We start from the raw sequence: 11,544 nt of genomic DNA, 5'->3' as shown, positions 1-11,544 counted from the left end.
TCCACAAGGAAATGGTCAAGCCGAGGCCGCGAACAAGACAATTCTGAGCAATCTCAAAAAACGCTTGAGTCACCTAAAGGGAGGATGGTATAATGAACTCCAACCCGTCCTATGGGCCTATCGTACAACCCCTAGGCGACCTACTGGAGACACTCCGTTCTCTCTGGTTTATGGCATGGAAGCAGTAGTACCGGCTGAACTCAACGTACCTGGCCTTCGCCAAACAGAAGCACCACTGAATGAGGAAGAGAATTCGGCAATGCTCGATGACTCGGTAGATACCATTAATGAAAGACGAGATCAAGCTTTAATTCAGATACAAAATTACAAGCAAGCAGCAGCCCGATACTACAATTCTAAAGTCAAAAGCATGCCATTTTTTGTAGGGGATTATGTACTAAGGCGAGTTTTTGATAATAAAAAGGAAGAAGGCGCAGGCAAACTCGACATTAATTGGGAAGGACCTTACATTGTTACCGAAGTGGTTCGAAATGGTGTTTATAGGTTGAAAGACTTAGAAGGCAATCCAGTCCAGCGACCTTGGAACGTGATCAACCTAAAGAAGTTTTATGTCTAAGTGACACGCATTTTTATTATGTAACATGAACTACGGTGTGGCTTGATCCCGAAATGGGTACGTAGGCAGCTCGGAAACGAGTTCAGCTACTAATGAAAATTTATTTATTCTATTTTTTAGGGAAAAAGTTTGATTATACGAACGTACAAGGCAAATAAAGTTCGAACTGGGCGAACATACAGAAACTGGAAACAAAGCATTTATTCAAGCAAATAAGACAAAGTGTCGATCTTCGAACGCTTAGGGAAATCTTCTCGGCGTACAGAACACTTGAACTCCTTGACCAGCGAGGTCCAGGATTGGCAACATGCAGTCCGGAAAACGAGCGAAGTCGGAGATTCCGAGTTCAATCCACTCTCCGGGATGAGAGCCGAGGATGTGAAGATCTCTTGATATCGTAGTAACCCTGCGTTGGATTCGATGAATCTTTTTTCGGAGCTTCTTGTTTTCCAGTGTTAGCTTCCTATGTTGAATCGCAAGTGCTTTGATAAATGCCATCGCAATCTCTTGGTCTCTGTCCGGGAGATCCTTGATCAAAGCACACGGAGTTTGGATTTGAGATCTGAAGAAGCCACGAGGTGGAGAAGGCCGCCTACTTGGCACATCCGGAACATCTTCATCTATCATTCTTCCCCTGGAAAAATCAGGCAATGACTCCGAACATCGAAGGTTGAAATCCATACCTACAAAAGTGAAAGAGAGTAATGAGAAGTAAGGGGAAGTTGAAGCTATAATTTATAGGAACATCATGTCCCTAGTAAGCTGCGGATTCAACCCTGGAATGGAGTGATTCGCGGCGAGATTTACGCCCTTTAACCAATCCTGCATTCAAGACACATCTCCGAAAATATTTCGAGAAAAGGAAAGAAGTAAAATTTCCATAAACGAAGTGGGCTGAAGCCCATTATGAGTCTGAAAAAAAAGAAAAAAAAGAAAACGAAGTTCGGAACATTTATGGAAGGGGCTCAGGAACAGACTCCTTCATCGCCGGTTTAGTATTCGAAGTGGATGGCTCGTTCTTGCTACCCACTTCGGGCTCTTTCCGGACGCGCTTCTGATGGATGCTACCCTCCTCTTCATCCTCTTCTTCGCTGTCGGACAGAGCGATCTCGACCGGGGCATTTACTGGAGCATCTTTGGGATCTCTATAATAGAATCAAAATTCCTCCACTCCCATTGAAAGGGATCACTTTCCAAGGCCCTCACCTTCCTTTCCACCCGAGCAATGCGAGCCTCGAGTGTTTGCCTTTTAAGACCTAGCCGCTGCCTCTCATCGCACAAATGGTGGTGTTTGTCAACGACCTGTCACAGAAGCAAGAAAGTTGAGGGGAAGGACGGGAAAATTTGATAAAAGAAAAAGGGAGTTAACCTTGTCCATAAAGTCATAGGCCTCTTTCTTTTCCCTCGAAGGGAAGTGAAACACGGCGTGAGGGAAGAGAACACCGGCTGGCTCAAAACCGTCGCCGGACAGGAAGAGTGGGCTGCCGGGGTCGACGGGGGCTACATTTTCGTTTTCCATCGTTGAGATGTTTAATAAATTCAGAAGTTTTTGAAGAAGGCTCAAAGGCAAGCCCCTATTTATAATAGGGTTAGGGTTTATCTTGGAAACCAAAATTTTATAATAGTGGCGTGCCCGAGTGCTTTAAACCATTTTTGGAAGTTGAGAAGAAGCAGTTATTGCCTTAAAGACGTGCAGCTTTTCTTATTTCCAAGGAGTGGGGGAGGAAAGAGCAACCGTCGCATTTAAGACAAAAAGCCCATTAAGTAAAAAGAAAATTTAAGGCCCAAGCCCAACAAATTCTCCGAGTTGACTAAACCCGAAGTGGGGAACTCGAAATAAGCCGAGTTCAGTTCTCGCATTCTAAGAGGAAGGTCTGATCAACCTAATCTCGAAAAACATAGCCACAAGGCCAAAAAGTGTTAAAAGCGGACTTTGCAAACCCGCACATCGTTTTAACCAAACCCTCATAGGCTCATAATCTAAAAAGGTTTAAAAGCCTCCTCAGGCAAATATCTTGTTCGAAAGAAATTAGTAATAAAGCCTCCTTAGGCGAAAACAAAAACATAAAGATTTAAAATTTAAGTCTTTAGAAAGATGGGACAAGCCCCAATTCGAAGTGGACACAGCCACTACGGTTCAGCAATCACCTCGGCCTCCACTTCGGTTGTCGGGGTTTCATTCGCCTCCTTGGCTGGGACTTGCTCAGAAGAAGCTCCCTGCTCGTCCTCGACTGCGCAGTCATCTTCTGGGGTGACAACTGGCACGACAGGAACTTCAGATGGGGCAACGCTTCCCGTCTCATGTGGACCTAGGAGGAACAGTTACAATCAGCCAAAAATTAAAAGCAAGTAAAGGGTTAGTGTAAAGGAACATAAACTTACCAGCCCAGTCTAAACTTGATTCTCCCAAAGGAGGTGACTCGGTGAAGAACTCCTCGAACTGCTGAGGATTGAAAGAGGAAGCAGGAATGGCTGCAAGGCGACTTCGTTTTTCAGCTAAATTAGTCGTCAGCTCGGACTTTTCCTGCTCTTCGGAGAAGCCCTCTTCATGGATTTGTTTCAACAAGAGTAAATTGCTCTCGTGCTCCTTGATGTCCGATTCCAACATCGATTGTGCCTTCTTGGTTTGCATGAAGCGAATGGCCCCCTGGATCAAGTCCATCCCATGTCCCTTGACCTCTTTCCTGGCCTTCGACGCCGACTTCCTCAACTCGGAATCCCACAACTTGGTGATCGCCTTATACTTCGCATCAAGTTCAGCAAATTGGTTGGTCAGGTTATAAGCAGCCGATTCAGACTCGTTGAGTCTGCCTTGAACACCAGAAAGTTCATCCTGGAGTTGGTAATTCCGATCATACTGATCCTGCAATTCGCGCTTTATCGCCCCTAGCTCAGATGTGAGACTGTCAACTTGATCCTCCAGTTGTTGCTTGGAGCCGGAAGATGAGTGGAGGTCAGCCTCAAGAGTAGTAAGCTTGCCCTTCCACGTGTCAATCTCCTGCTGCCGGCTAATCAACAATCCCTCGTAGTGTTCAACCATATCGTTGAGTTCGCTGTTTGCCTGACATTTCATATAAATTCAAGATTGTGAGTCAGTACGAAGGGTAGTAGCGGAATCAGAAAAATAAAGTGGAACTAACCCGAGATGAATGATGCGCATGAAGTAAATAGCGTTCGCGAATTGCAGGACGCCACTTGTCAAATTCCGGCAGGATCGCACCCGATCGAGTTTTGAAGCATCGAAAGACGTCCCGAAATGGGGCATTCTGTCAAAGAACTTATAAGAAAGTGCCACAGCATGAATCCGTTCCAGGCAAAAGAAGAAGAGTTGTAAAATTTGGAATCTGAACAAGATGAAAACTTTTAAGAATGCATAAATCGTCACCAGACCTGGGGGACAAGAACAGGCTTTGACTTCGAGGGAGCATCTCGAGACCCAGAACCGTCCTTCTGGGGAGACGCGTTACGGGCAGTCTTCTCACCACTGTGTTGGGAAAAGGAAGACATGTCAACGGGAAGAGGAGGACCCATTGGTTCAGTAGGAGGGGACGATCGAGGAGAGCGGTCAGTCCGGGCCTTCGACTTCTCCCTCTACGGAGAGGAATCTCTGCGAGATGACTTATCTCTCTTCCTGCGAATCAAATTCTTAAGCGGTTCGTTGCTACAATCATCTCGGGGAGGTCGAGGACAGTCACGATGTGGAGATAGGGCCCTCCGAGGAGAACGTTCCTCACGACGTTCACGACGAGGTGTCAATCTGAAAGCAGCAACGGATCTGGCTCCCTCGGTGCTGTTCATCCACCAGCAGGGTCCTGCTATAGTCTTTTTTTTCAATAACGGTCGCAAAGAACGCTTTGTTCTCCTCGCAAGCCCTTAGTTATTGGCTTGGAGAGCACCTTGCGCTGGGCAGTAAGAGCCCGAGCTGACATTCCCTGAGTTGGGGGAGGAGGCGGAAGACGGTGGAGTTGATCGGGAGGGCTTATCCTGAGTTTCCGATTGGCTTCTATGAACCGATCGAGGGTGAAAGAGTTCCAAAGGGTTTCCCCTTCAAGGATTATTTTGAAGAATCCGATGAATTCTTCAGACGGAAGAGTCGGAGCGATGAAAGCTGCGAAGTTAAACAACGAGTTTGGTCAGTAAAAATAAAACAACCAGGAAAGGTATGTGCGACCTAATTTCTACCAGGCTTCGCAGACCACTTCGATGGAAGTACATCGGAAAGATTTCCAATCGAAGCAGGAGTCTTCTTAATCAGGAACCAAGGATGGTGCCAGTTTTCATCCTTGTTTGGGAGGTGCGAGATGATGTTCCTGTTGGCATTTGGATACGCCGAGAAGAACCCTGTTTTCTTTGACGAACTTCTCACGCTTAGAAGTTCGTTCAGTTTGGGGACTCCGACGATGTAACCAGCCTCCTCCGCAACGGTTATAATCCCAAGGATGGTTCGGAGGAGATTGGGAGTTAATTGAGGCAAAGAAATCTCAAGAGCCGCTAGGTATCGAACTAGGGCTTCGGGAAGGGGGAAGGTTAATCCGCAGCCTTTGAAATAGATCTCATATACACAGAAGTAGCCGTCGCGGTGATTTTCTGGGGACTCCGTAGGATCGGCTATTTGCGCTTCTGCCATGATTCCAGGTGGAATCTGGCAAAGCTCTTTCAATCGCTCGAGGGATTGAAGAGTACAGGTGGATCTGTAATGAGGACCAGTGATGTCGTGAGGGCGAGTGCATTCGTCGTTACTAGAACGTCTCTCGTCGTAGGACGGAGACTCAGGTCTATCGGAGTCGGAAGTCATTGAGGAAGATGAGAAATTCAAGATCCGGCAAAGAAAAATTCGGCGAAGGAAAGTAGAGAGAAGTTTCGATTAAAGCGCAAGAGTAAAAGTAAAAAGATGATGATGAAAGAAGTTACTTTACGCAAGCTAAATGATGGAACCGCCTCGGAAGTTGTGTGGGAAATGGGAAGGTTTTTTCCCGTTTTAATAGTAATTAATTAATATACGGTCATAATGATGACAGATGTCACTCGGTTAAAAATGGCTAGTGCCGAAATTAAAGGAGTGATGAGATTTTCGGCGGAAAATCTGAAGATTCTCGGGCACAATATTTAGTCATCGCAGCATTAAAATCTTCCGAACTAGGGTAACACTTCGGAAGACTTGGGGGGCTAATTGTTGGTGTCGGATCCCGCACGGAAGGTTCGGGACCAACCAAAAATTGCCACATAGGCAGGATAAAAGCCCGCGAAGGATAAGGCCCGTTAGCCTTACAAGCCCAAGAACGTGGTCGAGGTGGTTATATCACGAAGAGGGATCGAAGTGGTTGCACCTCGAGGTGAGGACGGAGTCGAAGTCAAGATTAGTTCGGTTCAGGGCTTTTTGGGCTAAAGGGCGAAGCCCACAGAGATCAGGATTAATTCAAATTCGAACGTTTGAGCATTAAACTCAAAAATTGTAACAGACACATTAAAGAGAGAATAATTGTATTTAATTAGGAGTTAAATGTCGTTTGTTAGTATAAATAAGGGGGCCAAGAGCCATGTAAGACACACGCAATTTTCCTAGCAATTACACTATAGCCATTTCCATTACAATTCATAGCTTTTTACATATCAATTTTTGTCCTCAAGAATAATCTTTCCCGCTAAATTAACAAATATTTGAGTGTGTGAATCCGACGTCCACACCGTCCCGCCATATAAGCCAAGACGGTATGTTATTCATCCGATCTTGCCAAAACGTTTTCTTTAAATGTCACACACGAACAAAAACATTGCACACAACTCTTGAAGCTTACTCACCTGAGGAATAAGGAGAAAAAGGGGTGAGTAAAGAATACTCAGTGAGGGGAATCAACTCTGCGCACTGAAACATAGAACATTTTCTTAAGCTATACAACCCTCATCATAACATATAAACTTAGACACTAGCAATCACATAACATACCTTACTTACTAAACACAAACATTCATAACATTCATCTTAACCATACATACATCGTTAGGTCCAGTCATCCTCGTGATGACTAGAACCTCTTGAGTGGAGGCTGGCCGTCGTGGCTCAAACACTCCCATTCCGGGCTCGTTAGCCGTTCTTGACCAGCTGTTAACCCGTCGGTCCATCACTGTCCATCATTCATACATACTCATAATCATACTTAACATTCTCATACATAACATCACCTTATCAAACATCATACTAACACATATCAAACTCAACAAACATCATACTAACACATATAAAATTCAACAATCATCAAGTCATATCATCACATAATCTTATCCTATACAATTAGATCTAAGACTACATATCATGCGTTAAGAAGCATAACAAATAAAATGAAACTATGCTTCGCAAATACCATCCTCACCTTAGCCTAGTTCAAGATGAATAACATTTCTCGACTCCTTTCTCTTTTAGACAAACTTAATTTCTTAGCTGCAACCACATGCTCTTTAGCTCTACTGTGGTTCTACATCAAACAAGACCTTACTCCAAGACTCATGAAATCTCATATTACTAATAACAAGGAATTTTCTTGCTTGTTTAGCATTGCTTTGGCTTCGCTGTCCGTAGCTTCAGCTCAAACCGAGCTCGTTCATCCAAGTAACAATACAAACTCGTTACCATATACTCTAAATTAAACTATCTCGGAAGAATACTCATAAGTCAAGAACTAACCGTTATAATCATAATCCCACCGCTGAATATGTAGCCTATAGTATAATGAAGAACTCCACCAAATTTCAGACCTCTAAACATTGCCTCGAAGAAGTCATTACGAAACTGTTTTCTAAAGCTGCTTGTCCTGGAAGAAACACGCATAACTTCTCGAATATAAACTCGATTCAAACTCCGTAAGCTGCTGTGGATTCTTGACAACGTGAGCTTTCCATAGATGCCTTACTTGTGATCTGAATCCCTCTGTTCTATCGGGAATTCTCCTCGCAAGACGCCCTCTTGAAATTGTTCTTCCTCCTTCCTCTTTGCTTCTATTCTGCTTGGATCAGCTATGATCTTCTTATGTCTCCACTTCTCCTTAGTATTAAAAACCAGATTTCCCACTATAATTGATTTATATGTGTGGTGGTGATGATCCCTTCTCCTCCGCGATGTTACGCCTCCATATCTCCCTTTGTTCTATCTCTTCACCTCTTTCTTTTATTTTCTTCCTCCATGGATCACAATCAGATCTATTTCCTCTCTTTGATCTGCGCCTTTTTCTTCTTTCTCTTCCATTATTTCTTTCGACAAAAGCGGCTAGGGTTTTATTTATCTCTACCGAGAAAGAGATACTTACATATGTATATAGATACATGTTATTTTTGTGGTCTGTCATTCTCATGAGCCTTAAATGAAATATATCACAATATCAAAACAAATTGGCCCAATATTGTGGGAGTGGGGTGTCAATTTTGCACAGAAACATAAACAAAATATTAAGAAGACATTAACATACATGCTTGGTTTTGTTTGTATTTGTATTTTTGTATATAGTATTTAGGGCTACATATTTGTGGATGTCGGATTCAGACACTCAAGTATTTTTATTAATAGGGAAGATTATTCTTGAGGGACAAAAAATAAGAATGTAAAAAGCTTATGAATTGCCACAAAAATTGCTATAGTATTTCTTGCTCGAAGAAAAAGGTCCTCTTTTACATGGCCATTGGCCTCTATATTTATACATAGAAAAACGACATTTAAATAGCTAATTAAATACAATTATTCTCTCTTAAATGCGTCTGTTTTGATCTTTGATTTTAATGCTCAACGTTCGAATTTGAGTTGACTCCGATCTCCATGGGCCTCGCCTTTTTGGCCCAAAATGTCCTTGGACCGACTTAACTGCGACTTCGTCTCTGGACTCATGTCGAGGTGTAATCACTTCGGATTCTCCTCGTAGTGATAACCACTTCGGCTATTTCTCCGACTCACGGATCTAATGGGCTTTATCCTTTATGGGCCGTTACCCCAACTACGTGGCAATCTTTGGTTGGTCCTAGACCTCTGGTGCGGGATCCGACACCAACAATTAGCCCCCCAAGTTCTTCGAAGTGCCATTCTAATTCGGAGGACTTTAAATGATTAAATGACCAAAGATTGCGCTCGAGAATCTTTCTGATTTCCCGCCGAAAATCTCATCGCTCCTTTAATTTCGGCACTAGCGATTTTTACCCGAGTGACATCTGTCATCATTATCACCGTATATTAATTAATTACTATTAAAACGGGAAAAACCTTCCCACTTCCCACACAACTTCCGAGGCGATTCCATCATTTAGCTTGTGTAAGGTAACTTCTTTTCATCATCATTTTCTACTTTTACATTTGCACTTTATTCGAAACTTCTCTCTTCTTTTCCTTCGCCAAATTTCTCTTCGTCGGATCTCGAACCTTTCATTTTCCCCAATGACTTCTGATTCCGAAAGACCCGAATCTCCGTCATTCGACGATAGGCGCCCTAGTAATGACGAGTGCACTCGCCCTAATGATATTGCCGGTCCGCACTATAGATCCACTTGTACTCTTCAATCCCTCGAGCGGTTGAGAGAGCTTTGCCGGATTCTGCCGGAAATTATGGCGGAAGCACAAATAGCTGCCCCCACAGAATCCCCAGAGAACTATCGCGATGGTTACTTCTGTGTGTACGAGATTTATTTCAAGGATTGCGGATTAACCTTCCCACTTCCCGAAGCCCTGGTTCGGTACTTGGCGGTTCTCGAGATCGCTCTTTCTCAATTAACCCCCAATCTTCTCCGAACCATACTCGGAATTATAACAGTAGCGGCGGAAGCCGGATACATTATAGGGGTCCCCGAGCTGAATGAGCTTCTAAGCGTGAGAAGTTCATCGAAGAAGACAGGGTATTTCTCGGCATACCCTAATGCTAACAGGAACGTCATTTCACATCTTCCAAACAAGGATGAAAATTGGCATCACCCTTGGTTCCTGATTAAGAAACCCATGCTTCGATTGGAAGTCTATCAGATTTACTCCCATCGAAGTGGTCCGCGAAACCTGGTAGAAATTAGGTCGCATACACTTCTCCAATTTTATTATTCCTATTGATTAAACTTGTTATTTTCACTTCGCAGCTTTCGTCGCTCCAACTTTATTGGCTTCTTCAAAATAATCCTCGAAGGGGAAACCCTTTGGAATTCTTTCACTCTCGAACGGTTCATACAAGCCAATCGAAAACTCAGGATGAGCCCTCCCAATCAACTTCATCGTCTTCCGCCTCCTCCCTCAACCCAGGGAATGTCAGCTCGGGCTCTCACTGCCCAGCAAAAAATGATTTCCAAGCCGATGGCTGAGGCTTGTGACGAGAACAAGGGTTCCTTGCGACCGCCATTGACAAAAAAAATTATAGCAAAACCTTATTGGTTGACGACGGTAGCACCGAAGGAGCCAGATCTGTCGCCGTTTTCAGATTGACACCTCGACGTGAACGTCACGATGACCGTCCTCCCCGGAGGCTCCAATCTCCTAACCGTGACTCTCATCGTTCTTCCCGAGATGATTTTAGCAACGAACCGCTTAAGGATTTAATTCGCAAAAAGAGGGACAGGTCATCCCGCAGTGGTTCTTCTCCGCGAAGAGAGAAGTCAAGGGCCCGGACTGACCGTTCTCCTCGATCGTCCCCTCCTACTGAACCAATGGGTCCTCCTCGTCCTGTATATATGTCTTCTTCTTCTCAACGTAGTGGGGAGAAGACGAACCTGGGTGCAGCTTCTCAGAAGGAAAGTTCTGAGTCTCGAGATGATTCTCCGAAGACAAAGCCTGCTCTTGTTCCTTAGATCAAATCGCTCTCAGGTATGACGTCATACATGTATTCTTTTCTTTTCGTCTTGTACTTATTTTGAATTTCTAAGACCTTTCCTCTTTTGCTTTCGTAGCCATGGAGAAAGAGGGTAACGTTTTTCGGTACTTCAAAACCCGATCAGGTGCGATCCTGCCGGAATTCAACAAGTGGCGCTCTGCAATTCGTGAACGATACCTACTTCATGCTCATCATTCATCTCGGGTTAGCTCCGCTTCATTTTTCTGACTTTACTGTCATTCTTCGAACTGATCCGTCATTCTGGGTTTATGTGTAATATCAGGCGAACGGCGAGCTCAATGACATAATTGAACATTACGAAGGGTTGGTCATTGGTCGGGAGAAAGAGATTGACACGTGGAAGGGCAAGTTTTCTAATCTCGAGGCTGACCTCCGTTCTTCTACCGACTCCTAGCATGATTTGGAGGACAAGGTTGATGGTCTATCATCCGAGCTTGCGAAGATAAAGGGGGAGCTGCAGGACCAGTACGACCGGGATTACAAGCTCCAGGATGAACTTTCTGGTGTTCAGGGTAGACTTCATGAGTCTGAATCATCCGCCGATACCCTGAACAACCAACTTACCGAGCTTCACGCGAAGTACCAGGCGATCGCCAAGTTGCGTGATTCCGAGTTAGCAAGGTCAGCATCGAAGGCCAGAAAGGAGGTTAAGGGACGCGGGATGGAGTTGATCCAAGGGGCCATCCGCTTTATGCAGACCGAGAAAGCTAGGTCAGGTTTGGAATCTGACGTCAAGGAGCACGAGAGCAACCTGATCTTGTTGGATCAAATCCATGATACAGATTTCTCCGAGGAGCAAGAGAGGACCGAACTGTCGGCTAATCTTTCTGAAAAGCGGAGTCGCTTGGCAGCTCTTCCTACTTCGACCTTTAACCCGCAGGACTTCGAGGAATTCTTCACTGAATCGCCTCCTATTAGTGAATCGGGTCTAGATTGGGCAGGTAACGCTTGGCTCCTGACACTTACTACCTTTTTCTTACCTTATGTTTTTTTTTTAAATTGACTGGGACTGCCCTTCCCAGGCTCAAGTGAGACGGAAGATGTCGTCCCACCCGAAGTTCCTGCGGCACCGGAGGTCACCCCGGAGGATGGTTGTACTGTGGAAGGCGGACCAGGAGCCCCATC

The 11,544-nt window shown here is 44.6% G+C and overlaps 1 protein-coding gene and 2 pseudogenes across 1 annotated transcript; 1 reads left to right on the top strand and 2 right to left on the bottom strand.

Moving 5' to 3' along the window:
- Positions 1-1,763: 1,763 nt before the first annotated feature.
- Positions 1,764-2,096, bottom strand: LOC110227825. The gene is made up of 2 exons (XM_021023573.1): positions 1,947-2,096; positions 1,764-1,823 (listed from the first exon to the last, which is right to left on the bottom strand). Exons 1-2 carry the CDS (start codon positions 2,094-2,096, stop codon positions 1,764-1,766), a joined length of 210 nt encoding a protein of 69 aa, XP_020879232.1.
- A 611-nt stretch (positions 2,097-2,707) lies between these two features.
- LOC110225763 lies at positions 2,708-5,396 on the bottom strand (annotated as a pseudogene).
- A 3,549-nt stretch (positions 5,397-8,945) lies between these two features.
- Positions 8,946-11,544, top strand: part of LOC110225762 — a 3,701-nt pseudogene continuing 1,102 nt past the window's right edge.

The sequence above is a fragment of the Arabidopsis lyrata genome (assembly GCF_000004255.2).
Source record: "Arabidopsis lyrata subsp. lyrata unplaced genomic scaffold ARALYscaffold_8, whole genome shotgun sequence".
Classification (NCBI taxonomy): Eukaryota; Viridiplantae; Streptophyta; class Magnoliopsida; order Brassicales; family Brassicaceae; genus Arabidopsis; species Arabidopsis lyrata.
This window is presented reverse-complemented; position numbering and strand designations above follow the sequence as displayed.